General features: G+C 38.3%; 1 protein-coding gene across 1 annotated transcript in view; it reads left to right on the forward strand.

Annotated features, from left to right (window-relative positions):
• WAPL (WAPL cohesin release factor) overlaps positions 1 to 15,960 on the forward strand; it is a 126,565-nt gene extending 110,605 nt beyond the window's left edge. Inside the window, exons 10-19 of the mRNA XM_084635420.1 lie at positions 794 to 905; positions 2,101 to 2,198; positions 2,606 to 2,682; positions 4,646 to 4,821; positions 5,124 to 5,239; positions 6,310 to 6,471; positions 8,870 to 9,077; positions 11,630 to 11,718; positions 13,017 to 13,112; positions 13,527 to 15,960. Of these exons, the coding sequence (XP_084491546.1) occupies positions 794 to 905; positions 2,101 to 2,198; positions 2,606 to 2,682; positions 4,646 to 4,821; positions 5,124 to 5,239; positions 6,310 to 6,471; positions 8,870 to 9,077; positions 11,630 to 11,718; positions 13,017 to 13,112; positions 13,527 to 13,592 (1,200 nt within the window). The 3' untranslated portion in view covers positions 13,593 to 15,960. The remainder of the gene's footprint in view (positions 1 to 793; positions 906 to 2,100; positions 2,199 to 2,605; positions 2,683 to 4,645; positions 4,822 to 5,123; positions 5,240 to 6,309; positions 6,472 to 8,869; positions 9,078 to 11,629; positions 11,719 to 13,016; positions 13,113 to 13,526) is intronic.
• Positions 15,961 to 16,402: the final 442 nt, after the last annotated feature.

A 16,402-nucleotide genomic window follows, 5' to 3' on the forward strand; every position in this document is an offset into this window, starting at 1 on the left:
GAAGGTTTTCCCCCAGTGAAACGTTGTTGTCCTGCCAATTTACCAAAAAAAAAAAAAAAAAATTATGTAAAGTCAAAACATTTTTAGCAAGAGGAGAAAGCTAACATATCTAGAAGACAGAGAAGCAGTATTTTCTGTGGCTCTCCTTATTTTCTGCTGCCTGGCTGATTTGGCCATTTCCTTCCTCAGTTTGGTGTTTGATAACAGGAAGCACAAATGAAAGGAGACAGTTTGACTCTTCTAAAATATTGGCAAAATTGAGAAATATAAAAATGAAAGTGCAAAAGTTTTTTTGTTCTTCCCTTGTCAGTATTCGGTTAAGCTTCTTTTAAACACTTGCCAGTTTGGCTTGCTCCCTCTGGTGGCTGTTCTACACGGAGAACTTTTGTTCAGTTAGGTAATGGGATGATGAACTTCCAGTGAGCTTATGGAGTTCTTTGAGTTAAACACTGAAATGACTTTATTTTGACAGTAGCCATGACTCTTTAAGTTCCCCGAAACATAGAAATATGGACTTTTAACTACTGGATTCGCTGTGCTTTCAATAGACTTGTGGTGTGGATGTCTTTCAGCACAGGAGAGGCATCTGTAATGCTTGTCAAACTATTGTTCACTCGTGAAATGATTTCTGTAGCTAAACAGTAGTACAATTTCTTGTTAGTTCATGGATTCAGAATTATTGCATATTTTAAAGTCCCTAAGTTTATTTTTTTTTAATATAACGTATTTTTATATGCTGTGATGCAGTTGTCAATGGAATTACTTTACTAATTCTAGATTCTGACTTTTTCAGACTGGGCATTTGGCAATGGAGACGCTACTGTCTCTCACCTCAAAACGAGCAGGGGACTGGTTTAAAGAAGAGCTGCGACTTCTAGGTGGTCTTGATCATATTGTAGATAAAGGTATATTGAATACGTTTAGTTTCTGATGTATTGAAAAGTATAAATGAATTAGACATAGATTTATGAGGGGAAGATTTTCCCTTAATTTGTCAGCTTTTCTTAATTTCTATTATGGTAAGAGGAAAGAAAAAATGTGCATCTTCTACTTAAACCAAAAAGTACGTACTTCCACATCAGATTGTTGGGAAAAATTAATGCCTCGTTAAAGTGTAGCATGTTGCATTGAAAACAGATTGAATTCTAAATAGATTGTGTGTGTGTGTGTGTGTGGTTTCAGGTGGATAATAGGATGCCAGTTGGGCAACTTAGGAGTTTGGGTTTTGAGGAGTTGTCTTACCCATATACCATGTATGGGTATTGGAATTCTGTTACTTCACAAAGCGCCAGTGATACCCCTTCTAGAATATTGTGTCCTTTTCTGGACTCATTTTCTTTCCAAGACACTCCAGAGAAAGCTAGCTCTTCAAGAAGACATAAGTTTGAGCTCCTTTGAGATACTTGTAGGTGCACTTTGCTCGAAGTGTGGTGAAAATATGGGAAGGAAGGCCTCTGTTGAAACAAATATCAATGAGTTGGAGAAGGCTAGCTCTTGAAATTGAGTAAAAGAAAGTAAAAAAGCAATGAGCTGGTGCTGAGTGTTTTGAAATGCAAGTTTGCCAATTCCTTATGTCTTTCTTTGGTTTCACTTCAAAAGGTTTGTATTGTACAGTGCTAGATCTCTCTGCTTCTTTACTCGTCCAAAAATGTGCTGAGTCATCTACAGCTCTGTGCCATGGGAGTTTGCTGCAGAATCTCTTCTTGGTCAATAGAAAAATAAACTTGTTTTTTCTCTCCTCTTGACAAACCTATTTAAGTGTTTTCCATCTTTTAAATAATAGTATGGAGGAGTCTTTATTCACATCATTATTGTTTGGCAGCTGATGTTTTGTGTTACTTTGGCATACATAAAATATCTGAGACCATGCTAAAAGGATTCTTTAAAAGGATTTTACTGTGATAAATAGAACACTTTTTGAAATGCTAATTCATTTTATGATCACCACACTCCTATTAATAAAGCAACTTTGTAAAAGTGTGGCAAATAGGGTTGATGAGGTATTGGGAGAATTGCTGTTACTGTATGCATTGCTCTTTATACTTTTATAAGTACAGGTTTCAGAAAGACCTCTTTAATGCTGCTCTCTTTATTACTTAGTCAAAGAATGTGTGGATCACCTAAGCAGTGACGAAAACGAAGAAAAATTGGTTGCTTCATTATGGGGAGCAGAAAGATGTTTACGGGTCTTAGAAAGCGTAAGTATGAGCAGGTATACTTTCTTCCTGATGGGATAATTGATTAATTTTTTTCTGCTGTATTATTGCACATAGTTCCTCTGTTTATGGTACCAGAGATGGATTCGTATGAGACGATGGGGTTCTGTAGGACCTAACTGAGATGGGCATTCTGTGGATTTCTGTGGGGCCAGGTACAAGATAAAATCTTAGGAGAATATTGTCACAAAAAAGTAAAAATACACATGGAGAATAAGGTTTTCAAGTGGCAATTTCAGTATTGCCTTCTGACTGGTTTTTGTAAATATTGATGAGGAAATAAAGTGGTGAGTAAAGAACAGAAATATTGTGTGTTCACTGTTCCTTCCTTCTTCCAACAAAAGGTCAGTCCTAATACTGTTGTTGTTTTTTGTGTTTTTCCTTTTTAGGTAACCGTGCATAACCCAGAGAATCAAAGCTACTTGATAGCATACAAAGACTCTCAGCTCATAGTCTCATCAGCTAAGTAAGTTCTCATAAGACGATATTTTTGTACATGGTATGACAAAAATAAGCACAGGCCATGGTTCCAATGTATGCTTATTCTCCTAGAATTTCCAAATATTGCTACAACCAGTGGAATGGAAATGGTGGTAGCTAAGTGAATATAGACAAAATACTATCACTTGCCTGGAGCACACTCTCTCTACACAAGTGCTCGCAATGGTGGGAAATTGAAGTGGGGAGGAAAAGGCCAGTGTAAACATAGCTAACATAAAATCAGTAATGCTTTACTATTGTTAAAATAGTTTAGAATAAAACTATTATGTTGCTACTATTTTCTCTTCATGAGAAAAGTAGTGAATATTCTGTGCCAAGACTTTTTCTGGGCATATGAAGTGTGGACCATTAGGAAGCTAATGCTGGTTACCTGATTTGCAAGCTGCCTGGGTTCTGATACAAGTGAGAGAAGCTGGCTGTGTTCCAAAGAATTGGCATAGTGGAATTCTGTTCTTCTGTACACTTGGCCATCTGTGGAATTTGGAGGAATTCTCAACTAGCCAGTTGGTACTAGATTGCATCCCTTTTGTACCACTCGGAGGATAAAAAGGAGATAAAACTGGGCTGAGAATCTGACCCTACCTAGCCAATGGAAGCATGCTTTGGTATTAGTATCTCAAGCATGATTGGCAGGTAAATCAGACATTTTGAGTGAGTACTTAAAAAAAAAAAAAAAAAAAAATCTCCTATGTAGTGTTCTATTTAGACCTTTGTGTATTTGTGATTTAAATCCTGGTTCTCAGCTGCATTTTCCCAGTTTTATATGTAACTGCCGAAATCCATGAAATTGTATGTTATGCTGTCACGGACTCACTCTTGGCCCTGTGTGGTCCCTGGGGGGAGCCCCCTTCAGTGTGACAGCCCTTCTCGGGGATCTACTCTCTCTCAGGGGCTAAGCCTCTCTGCCTCCTGGATCCACACTTCTCTGAGCCTTAGCATGTCTGTCTCTCGCCATGGGTCCCCTCAGAGAGTCCACTCGCTCTGGATCTTCGGGGCCTCCGCTCCTAGAGGGAATAAAGCAACCCTGTTCTCTAGACCAGAGTGACTCTCAGCGTAAAACAGGAGGGTTTATTGAGTGTCTGAACACAGCATAGGAAACTCTCAGGGCCCTCAGGCCTGGCCTCCCTCAGCACATCACATCTAAGTCTCCCCAGCATCCAAGTGGGCTCTGCCTTCTCTCTCTCTCTCCAGCCCCAAGCCCCCCTGCTGCCCAGCTGGGCATCTGATATCACCTCCTCCAAACCCCACCTGTATCCATTGTCTTCTTTCCAGTTAAACAGGGTCACCCAGGCCTCCTCTCCTCAGCTGTCCTCTGGCCCCCTCTGGCTGGAACCTGCTGGTCAGGTCACTGGGGTCCTCTCTTCGCAGCCCATTGTCCTCCCACTGGCCAGAATCGGCTGTGGCTCCCGAGCTGAGCCTCCCGGTCATCAGTCACTGGGGTACTCATTCTCCAGGCCATTGGCTGGGATCCCAGGTTCCCTCGCTGGTCCTCTGTAACAACAAACTCCCTCTCCCATCACCTTGTTAAACCAGTAACACCCAGGGAAACTGCGTCCCACCCCTACTGCATGCAAATAATTGGAAAAAAAACCAAGAACACCCCCCACACCACCTCCACTTTGTCACATATGCCAACATAAACTTGATCTAAAGTAAAGAATCAAGCTCATAGTCTAGGGTTCCGATGAAGTGTATTGTATCTTGGTGGAAAGTCAGTTGGCATTTATTTAATTATTGTGAAATGGAGGTAATTAACTCTGGCACATACAGAACAAAAAATTAATTTTAGAGTACATTTAGATAATATAGAACACATTTTGCGTAGACATCACATTTATATCATTTTTTTCATCATGCACATATAATGAAAGATAAAATGCCCTGGTACTGTTACTTAATTATGTCTTCTCTGCATTTTCTATCTTCAGAGCATTGCAGCATTGTGAGGAATTGATCCAGCGATATAACCGTGCTGAAGACAGCATCTGTTTACCATACAGCAAGCCTTTGCCTCACCAGAATGTAACTAACCATGTGGGTAAAGCAGTGGAAGATTGCATGAGGGCCATCATTGGTGTCTTACTTAACTTAACAAATGATAATGGTAAGGGATCTTTCCAGAGCTTGCACTTGTATATCAAACAGTATAAGGTAGGCCATTCCTACCAACCACGTTTAGCCTCCTAAATTCTATAGTAATTTGCTCATGTATGCTGGATCTTAGCAATACAGTAACCAGTAATTGTCACCAGAAATTGGATGGGGACTGGGAAATAGATTGTTAATAAGAAAAGTGTCTTGGACAAACTAATTGTTTTTTAGAAAAGATTTGTTTTGTTAATGTTTGCATGCTATTAAAAAATTGTTTAAAAATTTAGAAGCTTGACCACTTTTTTTTTTAAACAGAGTGGGGCAGCACAAAAACGGGTGAACAAGATGGTCTGATAGGCACAGCTATGAATTGTGTGCTTCAGGTTCCAAAGTTCCTACCTCAAGAACAGAGATTTGATATTCGGGTGTTGGTAAGATACCATTCTTTAAACTAAGAGTAGTAAAAAGACCCTTTGTTTTATTAATATAAAGAATGAGTTTGCCCCAGCCTTATGTGTATTGAACTACTTCAGTTTTTCATGATGACTTCCATATTCTAAAGTTTTTACTGAGCTTTTTCTCAAGAAAATGTCACACTGAAGTCAATGGAAGCATTACCTCTGTATGGTCTGAGGAAACACCGTTTAATTACTTAAGGATTTGTTGCCTAAGCATTACCCAAATCATGAAAAATAAGAATTTCAGGAGTAACCAACACTGCATTTGAAGGAATAAACTTGGCACTGTACAAGGATTTTTAAGGTGCCATTATGTGACTACAGTCTGTAACAAAGGTTTTAAAAATTAGGTCAAACTGTGTGCACATAGAATGCCTAGAAATGTTTCTTTACAGATGTTTGACATTACAAAATGAGAATTTAGAATGAAATGGGAGCTGTACAGTACACAATCTTTGTTGATGAAGTAATCCATATATATTTAATGTGGTAAAAGTCCACTATTAATTGGGTGAACAGGAGACATCACCTTAGACTCACTTTAGAAGAAAAAAACTCTCATTTCAGTGTCCATTCAAGTTTAGAAGTACAGTATATGTAGTCAGTTTGGGACAGGTTTTGTTTGCCGAATCTGCTTTGCTTCTCTTTTGACAGTAGTGAAGTAAATCTACGTGGCATAAATGGCAAAAGATAAAATGTATCAGCCAAGTTTTTCAAAAAAACGAGCCAAAAGTTAGGCTCCTATATCTCTATTATAAATAAGGGGCCAGAGCTTTGGAAGTGCTGAGAGAAGCTTTGTGTACTCATCATTCTTGAAAATCTGGCCACTTATTCAGGTGCCTAAATATGGATGTGGGAACTTAACTTCTGATTCTAATTTTTTTTTAATTTGGCCATATTCTGTACGTCACTCCATTTGATAAAGGAGTACCCATACCTTGGTGAGCACCATACAGCTAAAGTATAAAAATGGTATTTATCAGTGCATCTGGATTCTTTTTTTCTTCATTGTGGATAATCTTCTTTGACTTTGATTCTTCCAGGGCTTGGGTCTGCTGATCAATCTGGTAGAGTATAGTGCTCGGAATAGACACTGTCTTGTCAATATGGAAACATCATGTTCTTTTGATTCATTCTGCTCAGGAGAAGGGGATGAGAGCATAAAGATAACTGGTCAGATTGACGCTGTTCAGGCTTTAGTACAGGTAAGTAGCAACTTTAGTCACAAAACAGTTCTCCATGTAATACTGAAGTTACTTAATTATGGAGGAGATGTGAGTTAACAAGAGACAGTATCATGTCAAAGGTTTTTTATTCCTGTGAACCTTACAAAATGCAGAACCTATTGTGGTTTTCCCCCCAGAGCTTTCACTTAGTTATCCAGTGACAATACTTTTTCTTTTTTCAGTACCCTCTATTGCAGAAGCTGTTTTCCATATAAAGGACAGTAGTACCATTATTTCTGACACTGAAAGTGCTTTTATTCACACTAAAGTTTTTTTTTTGTCCAATTTATTTCTAGATTTGTTCAAACCCGCTGTAGTTCTAGTACAGTATCATGAGCTACATTTGTCTTGCATACCCCCTTTCATGAATGGCTTTTCAAAATTACATCTTTATTGAATGTTAAGAAATTTACTTTGACATAACATGTTATTTACCAATATATAGCATGAATCATATCCGTTTCAATGAATCAGGATGTTCAGATTGACCAAATCATAAAAACAAAAAAGCCATGAAGAATGAACAGGCTGACACTCTATATTGGCTTATCAGGCACAAACTGGAGTTGAAGTAGCTAAATGGATTTTAATTCACACCTTTAATTATTTCAATGCTAGTCTGTGTGTGGATGCTCTTATTTTGGATTGAGTGTCCTGTTTCAGTTTAATTACAACCACTCAATCTGAAATAAATGTCTGTATAGAGACTTCTCCTGAAATTACTACAGGTATGAATTAAAACCCATTTAGCAACTTCAGCTCCAATTGTGCATAGATAAGACCTGTACAAAGTGAGGTGTATATATGTTGTGATAGTTTGAGGTCACTTTCAGATTTTTGCTGTTTTTTGTAGGCTGATATTTTATCCCAGTTGTGAAACTGAAGTCACAATTTTGTTTTATTCAGAAACCTGTAGTGTCTCATATGTGTGGGTATACTACAGATACAAAAGACATCAGTTATCAAAGTACTACACAGAGTAATAGAAAAGAACAATGCTTAAATATACATCTGTTTGCAAAGGGCTGCTCAAAAAGGTGTTCTAGAAGTTAAACTCGGAACTGAAGTACAAACAGGGAGCTTACCGCTTATCCAGCAGCGCCAGTACAGAACTTGTTGTTTGAACTTTGTTGCCCTACTCATGCATGGAGTGGATCATTTTGGAGAGCTGGAGCAACTTAGGGGAAGGGCAAAAAACTGGCATAAAAATAAACTAAAACAGGCATTAGGAGGACACAAAAAATAGAGCTTACAGGAAAAAGACTATGAATTTGTAGGACATAAAAGGAAGGGTGGAGGAGAACAGGAAAATAAGTTAAATGCAGAGATTCCTATAAGAGTAATATCATCCTGAACGTTTTACAAATGAAAAGTGCTGTTTGGGTATTCCAGAGTGTCAAAGAAAATTTTGTATTTGTTATTCAGGAGAAAGTTTCTGACTCAAACAATTATGTTAACTTGTGTTTTTATTCTTCAAAGCGGTGAATCAGGTTGCCTTTGATCTTTACCATGGGGCATTCCACCCTTATTTGTCATGTATGTGTATAATCCTTTTAAAAAGAGGATAATGATCATAGAAATGTGGGACTTAATGGGATCTCAATAGGTCATTTAGTGCAGGCCCCTGCACTGAGGCAGGACTAACTATTCTCTAGATCATCTTTGATATCTTTGTCTAACGTGTTCTTAAAAACCTCCAGTGATTTTGTTCCAGTGCTTAACTACTCTTGCAGTTAGGAAGTTTTTCCTAATGTCGAACTTAAATCTCTCTTGCTGCAATTTAAGCCTATTGCTTCTTGTCCTGTCCTCATAGTTAAGAACAGTTTGTCATCCTTTTCTTTGTAACAGCCTTTTATGCACTTGAACGCTTTCAGTGCTAAGTGGAGTGGGAGAGTTACTTCTCTCCTGTCTTGCTTTCAACACTCCTATTGAAATCCCAGAATGATGTTTGCTTTTTTGCAACAGTATTGGATTGTTGACCCATATTTAGTTTGATCCAGTATCCCACACAGATCCTTTTCTGCAGTTCTCCTTGCTAGGCAGTCATTTCCCGTTGTGTGTGTGTGTGTGTGTGTGTGTGTGTGTGTGTGTGCAATTGAGTATTCTTTCCTAAGTGTAGTACTTTGCATTTGTCCTTACTGAATTTCATTCTGTTTAATTTAGACTACTTCTAATTTAGACGACTTCTGTCTGACTACTTCTGTCAAGATCGTTTTGAATTCTGATCCTTTCCTCCAGTGTCATTAATAAGACTAATACTGAAGAATAAAACTATGGGAAGGTGTATGCATAGGAAGGGGAAATTACATTTCAAAATATTAGTGTATTGTTTTGAGTTTGGCCTATAACTGAATGGCTCCTCAAATTTTCCTACCAGCTGTTCCTTGAGCGTGAACGAGCAGCACAGCTGGCAGAGAGCCAGACAGATGAGTTGATCAAAGAAGCTCCTACAGCACAGCATGATAAGAGTGGAGAATGGCAAGAGACAAGTGGAGAGATTCAGTGGGTCTCCACAGAAAAGGCAGATAATACTGAAGAGAAAGATAAGAAGGAAGAGGATGATGAAGAACTTGACCTTAATAAAGGTATATCAGTTGGCTTTGGTCAGATGAAGGGAGGGGAGTAGCTGTGTGATTGCAGTATAGCTGCCTCTGTAGTGAAAATTGCGTAAGTGCTTCCATTCTAATCTCCACTTTCCAGTGACGTATAACCCCTTGGGCTGAAGTGTCCTCAGCTTGGTGTCTGTCCACATGTGAAACTTCTGAAAAGTTTTGAACAAAAGCATTTCAGTTGCTGTGGAATATGAGGAGTGAAGGAAGCAATAATACGCTTTTCACTTTGTTGGATCCTGACCTCAATTCAGATTCTTTTCTAAAGACTTTGTTTCATTGACACATTAATACAGTAAAGTTTCCTACATAAGGTTCTGGTGGCCATTTGTACACTTGCCTGAGCTTACTGTTAAACTTGAAATTGGTCTGTCTGTCTTTTCCCTTTACTTAATAGTCTCTCTTTTCCTTCTCGTTTCCCCTATTCTCTCTCCTTTTTGGTTTTCTCATTTGGTTTAGTTTTTCTGCTAATCTCTTTGCCTCTTCCTTAAGTCCCATGTTTATTTCTCTTCCACTGTCTTGCATCTCCCCATTTCCCTTTTCCTCGATTCCTTTCTATTCCCACAATATTTCTGTATGTCCCTCAGAATCTTTCCTCATCCCTGCTCACTTTTTTTCCCTGGGTCACACACCAGACAGTCTTTATCTCTCCCCACCCTTCCAATCTCCATCCACTTCCAGATGCAGCTAAAATTTGTATATGGAAATGTTTCAAGGCTTGGTGCCCTCCACCCTTGGGGAATGACTCCCAGGAGCTCTGGTATCTGCAGGGCCAGGTGGCCATGTACCTGCTCCATCTCTGGAGAATGAAAATCTTCAGATGCACCATCTCCTTTCATTTGCCTGTCCCCCTCCAGCACATTCCTTCCCCTCCAAATAGATTTCCTTTCTCGCTTTTCAACTCCACTCTCTGCCTGAATTCTTTTCTCACCACCTGACCTTCGTCTGTCCTCTTCCTCCCTTCTCCCCATTTATAGTTTGTCTTCTAGTGCTTGGTCCAAGGTGTACCGAAAAGTCTTCTCTGGTCACTAGCTGGAAGATACTATATTAGTAATATTAAAGAAAATACATGAAGGATAACTGACATTTAGATGAGTTGGAGGGAGGATGGTATATCCTTCCAGATTCACATGTATTCCTATATTGATATTGTGTTATTTTGTATTGTGTGTGCACCTTACTTGTAGTAGTACTAAGTTTTTATAATAAAGCTATTTAGAGTGCATAGTGAATAACCCTGATGTTTGAGCCAATATTCCCTCTTGGTAATTAGTTCCAATATCCCATGAGATTGCGCCTATGTAATGGCTGCCATGTTTAAGTACAGTAACTCCTCACTTAAAGTGGTCCTGGTTAATGTTAACGTGGCTGATCAATTAGGGGACATGCTCGTTTACAGTTGTGCAATGCTCCCTAATAACTTTGTTTGGCAGCCGCCTGCTTTGTCCACTGCTTGTAGGAAAAGCAGCCTGCTGCAACTTAGCTGGTGGGGGCTTGGAACCAGGGTGGACCAGCAGCCCACCATCAGCTCCCTGCTCTCCTAAGTTCCCTGTTTAGCAGCTGCCCAGCAGGTTACCAATTGTTGGCAGTTCAGCTCTCTCTCCCCCAAATGCCATGTGCTGCTCCTGCCCTCTGCCTTGGAACTGCTCCCCAGAGCCTCCTGCTCCCTGTGCAGGGGAGGGGGGAAGAGGGGAACTAATGTCAGGGTGTCCCCTCCCCCCTACTCCTGGCCCCTGATTACCTCTTCTCCATATAGAGCGGGGGGAGACACAACAGGGCTCAGGATGGAGAGAGCTGGCCACAGCTGCTGTCTCAACTTCCTGATCCTTTTAAAGGCAATGTACTTAGAATGTGGTGTCAGCGTACTTAAAGGGGCAATGCCCATCTCTCTCTCTCCCCCACCTACACACACACACACATACAGGGTGTGTGTCATGCTATCGCCCCTCCCTCCATTTGTGCTGCCTTTTAGAGTGTGAGGCTACATTAACAACAATGTGTTAACCCTTGAGGGCTCAGCCAAGTGCTAGTTCATCATTTAGCAGTAAGGCATTCCCTGGGAAATACCCCACCATCTAACTTCACCACCTCAACCAAGCTTCACAATCATCATTGCTGTGTACAGTATTAAATTTTTTGTTTAAAACTTATACTCTGTGTGTGTGTGTGTATAAAAATGTTTTTTGGCCCATGAAAAAAGTTTCCCTGGAACCTAACCCCCCCCCCCCCCATTTATATTTATTCTTATGGGAAAATTGGATTTGCTTAACATCGCTTCGCTTAAAGTCACGTTTTTCAGGAACATAACTACAACGTTAAGCGAGAAGTTACTGTATGTTATACTTTGCATATAACTTAGTTTTGTAAAGTCCTTTGAGATACCTTAGCTGTGGAAGGAATTTACTTTTGTTCTACAATAATGTAATGCTTTGAAGTGACACTGAACAATTTAGAGATATTTCTAATAAGAAAACAAACTACTTCGTAAATCATATATACTATGTAAGCAATTTTTCTTATTTCTGCAGCCCTTCAACATGCTGGGAAGCACATGGAAGACTGCATCGTGGCCTCGTACACAGCATTGCTTCTGGGCTGTCTCTGCCAGGAGAGTCCAGTAAGGAAATGAGTCAATGACTCATTCTAAAATGGTTGTAAATGTTCATTGAAGTAGCCACTTGCAGTCATGAAGTGTTTTTGTTGAGTTAGAATTTTGTGTAAGTTTACTATATTGGGAGGGTCATGTTGACGCATATATAGCTCAGTGCAAGGTTTGCAGAAGTATTCCATTCTAAACTGGTCTTCACTTACTATATATTTTTAATGCAATAATAATTGACAGTATTGCAGGCTGGTTTTTCTTGTGATTAGTCTCATGGCTGAATTTATTCTGGAAAAGAAGGAAATTGGCGAAAATGTTTATAATTATAAACTCGCTGTGTTTCAATAGTTTCAATATGAGTTAAGTTTTTCATATTATTCCATCATAATCCAAGGAATTTCATTTTTGTCAGTGATTTTTAGAATGCCAAATTTGTACATGCCCGCATTCTTTGAAGATGATCACCTCTATCAGATTGGGAAACATTCTTCAGAGCTGAAATTTAAAATTTAGGAATTCAGAGTTCTAAATATAAATAAAAATTTAGTACTGCATATGTTCAGTTGTGTTCAGAAAGAAAAGTGGGTGACTTTTTTTGACGAGGTATCAGACTTGTCAAGATATACAATGAGTTTAGATATGGTCTGAAGAGCACTGTTCTGCAGCTTCTTGCTGATTTATTATATAATTATCAGTTCTGGAACAGTGACAAGTGCAAGGTCAGTATTTCTCAGCCCTTAAGGAATAGAAATATTATTCCACTGGAAAGGACAGGTCTCACCCTGTCAGTAGGATACTTTTGTCTGTCTGTTTAGCCTTCAAGAATCCTTGGCAGTCTGACTTGATTTAAAATGTTATGTATAAAAACCTGTAGCAACTTCTGTTGGCTAGAGGGGTTGGTCACTTCCTGGAGGATTCTCTGCACCTTGAAATCTTTAAACTTGAGGACATGACTTGAGGACTTCAATAGCTCAGACATAGGTGAGAGGTTTATTGCAGGAGTGGGTGGGTGAGATTCCATGGCCTGCATTGTGCAGGAGGTCAGACTAGATGATCCATAATGGTCCCGTCTGACCTTTAATATCTATGAGTCATGAGAAGTCATCCTTGGGACTCCATTGCCAGTGGGGATTGTGGGGAAATCTTATGTGTAGTGAGAGACTTGAAGTGTAGAAACTACAGCAATAAGCAGCTCAGGAAAACATGGGGGGCGGGGGGAGAGAGATACTATTACACCATACATACAGACCTCTAATGTTAATTGCAATGCTTGAAAAATGTTTCGAAACTTAAGAGATGTTTGACTTCCTCAGATCAATGTGACTACTGTGAGGGAATACTTACCTGAAGGAGACTTCTCAATAATGACTGAAATGCTCAAAAAATTTCTCAGTTTCATGAATCTTACTGTAAGTATTGCATATTTTTAAGATTGCCAGATGTAGTTACTTTTCATACTTTAAACTGCTCTTTCATTTCCTATCTCATACACTAGTGATATTAATATTGATGAAAGCTTTCCAGCATTTCTGCTACTCAGCTCTGTCGCTGGGCGGGGGGCGGGGAAGGTGATATCTTCATTTTTAGTATAGAATGTCCATTTGCCAACCCTTTATTGTGCTAGTACATGGAAAGGAAAACACTTCCTTGTTCCCCTTTGAATATGACCAGTCAATGGAAAATATTTCAGAACCACAGCCTAAATAAAGTACATTTTGTATTACTAATATGTGCGTTCTAAATTGAGAAGAGCTTTTTGAGATTTTTATAATGTCATAAATGCTTTTTTTGTTGTTCTTCTGTTTTCTATTGCTTGTTTTCAGTGTGCTGTTGGAACAACAGGCCAGAAATCTATCTCTAGGGTGATTGAATACTTGGAACACTGCTAGATACTTAACTTCCGCTGCAGGCACTCTAATGCTGGAGCTACCCTTAGACAAAGGAAGGAATCATGAAAGAAGTCCTTGAAGATACACCAAGACCATTCATCTGTGTCATTCGTGTTCAGATTTTTAAGGCTACCTGGTCTCTTAACCATGCATTCAGCATTTTCTAAAAGACAGTTACTACATCAATCTGCAACTATCAAAAATGAGGGGGAAAGGTTCTGAAGAAAATAAATATAGAATCGATGCAGTGCAGTATTTAAATATTTTTGGCAGGGTTTACCCTCCCTTTTTTTTCCTGCTTCGTTCATGACAAGTTTAAAGGGGAAAAACTTGCTGCTGATAGTGCAACTGCTGTTTACTGTTGAGCCACTGTTTCATGCCAGCCAGGTGCAAGGCAGCTTAGCTACTGAGGTATCAAACAAATGTTCTAATAAAGAAGTTCTGGACAGCAGTATCGCTCCTATTTGAGTTTAATTTGCTCTTGCTTTTTTGTTACGCGATTATTCCAAAATCATAAAATATAAATTTTTAAATACTTTGGTGATTTTAACTACTGTCTATATTTAAAATTGTTGGAATCCAAAGAGGCAAGGATTGGATTGTTTATATTTTTATACTGTTTTGATTGAAATTAGGTGGTTGAACTACTTCTCAGTTCTAAAACTGTCATGGCCCATATACTGTAAGCTGATAAACCATAACGCTTCATAGTTCTAAAAGACATACAAAAACATAAACACATCAAGCAGTTTAAGGGTGTATTATCAAAAAATGCAGTAACTGTAAAGAGTTGTGCCCTGTTAAAGGACATAGTGAAATAATGTTCAATCCCAGGGTAGTTTACACTTCATACTAAGCAAAAACTTTGAAATGCTGTTTTGATTTGTTACAAGGGAGCATTTAAGATATATTTTATAATACTCAATACAAAGAAATTGGATGTTTTAGGGTCAATTCAGTAAAGAAGCTAAAACACCAATGGGGATTAATGTTTCCAGCTGACATAATCTTTCTATTTCATTCTTCTGTAGTATGGCAAAGTTAAATGCATACAATACAAAGCCTTAAAATGCTGATATAGTTAAGATTTTGTTCAGGTTGAGGTCTAGTTCACAAAGCATTGTGTTTGAAGACTTTAGTGGAACAAAAAAATCCCAGAAAATACATTTAGGTTTTTTTTTTAAATATAGGTGTTTTTTTCTTGCACTCATTATTCAGACCAACAAAATTGGTAATTATTTTTATTATGCTGGTCTTGAATATTTGCAGACTCTTAGGAGTTCTGCATCATCAACATTTTCTAAATACCTGTATGGGTAATTACATCATGTTACTCCACTGAATTTGTAAAACTTGAAGCCATAAAAATATTAGCTCTATGTATAATGATGGAGGAAATAACAGGAAATCTAACCTGCTTTTAGATCTTGTGTTATTTTCATGTATAAAGTTACAAACCCGTGCTTTTGTATCAGTGCCAGCTGTAAAAAATTTTTTACATACAGTGGCTGCCTTCTATGTCTTCCTATTTTTGATAATGCAGATTGTTGGGAATTCTGTAAGGAAGTAACTGATTAGAGGCAAAAATCCTATGTTGGTCATAACTTTTTTGCATTTTCTCTCATCACCTTCTAAAATTTTAGTGTACCAGTGTAACTTAGAAGGGATTTTGAAGTGTTTTCCCTTTGGATAAAAATCTCAGTATAGAAAGAGAAACTTAGTAAAATGAAATATGTAAATTATTTCTGGCAGGATGAATTTATTGGATATGTTTTGCCCATTTAGTCTTATGATTTTAAATTAATGGGTTTTCATTTGTAGTTAGAATTCAAAAAGATTAAACAGTTAAGTTTCTGTGGACAGATGGCAAGAGATAATAAAATATAGATGTAATGCGGAAAAAAAAGTGGGGGAACTATGTTTCTCTGTTACACTGGTAATTGTTTGAATTGGAATTGATTTACTTCAGTGTTTAACAGTTTTTTTAGATAACTAATTGTCAAGCACTGATGATTTTTTTTTTTTTGAGGGTGCGGGGAGAAATAACCCTGTGAACTGCAGTGCATTTTTTGTGTGTTAAACCCTCAAATAACTGCATTAAAGGGTACTTGAGGCCAACTTGCAAATTAAAATTTTAAAGTAACTTTTTTCCATTGTAAATATTTGTGTAAATACTCTCAATTGGAAATTAGAATGGTAGAGTACTTTTCTGAATCCAATCCTATTTTTATTTTATACAGTATTTCTCAGCTGTGATCTTTGGAGCAAAAGCCAACGGCAGGAAAAAATAGTTTGTACCAGTTTCATGAAGTATGTCTTTGGGTTTTTGTAAATAATTTTAACTCAAATAAAATTGCTACTTTCAATACACATGTTGTCTTTTAACATGTAATAAAGCATACTTTCTCCATGAGAAATTGCAAAAGAAGAAGGGCTGTATCAGGTGAACAGTAAAAAAAGGAAGTTGATGATGAGGCCTGATGTTAGTGCTCGATTGTGCATTTGCATGTGAGATACCAGCATTCAGTTGAAGGTCCTAGCCAATCATTACCCAAACCAGCAGGGACTGAAGTACTCTGGACACATCCCACATTGGCATCTTGACAGGAGTTATGGAGTTCCCCAGGCAACTCAACAGCAACTCTGCAGCTGATTGGGGAACAGGACAGCTGAGGGAATTGTAGCCAGAACAATGAAAACTCATTAAAGCATGGGGAAAATGGGGCAGTCCTCACTATAACTCCATGGATGTTAACTGACTTCCTCTTCTCTCTTCAGTGGGAAGTAAGGAAATTAAAATAAATTTTGCT

This window comes from Lepidochelys olivacea (genome assembly GCF_965140295.1).
Source record: "Lepidochelys olivacea isolate rLepOli2 genome assembly, chromosome: 7".
Classification (NCBI taxonomy): domain Eukaryota; kingdom Metazoa; phylum Chordata; order Testudines; family Cheloniidae; genus Lepidochelys; species Lepidochelys olivacea.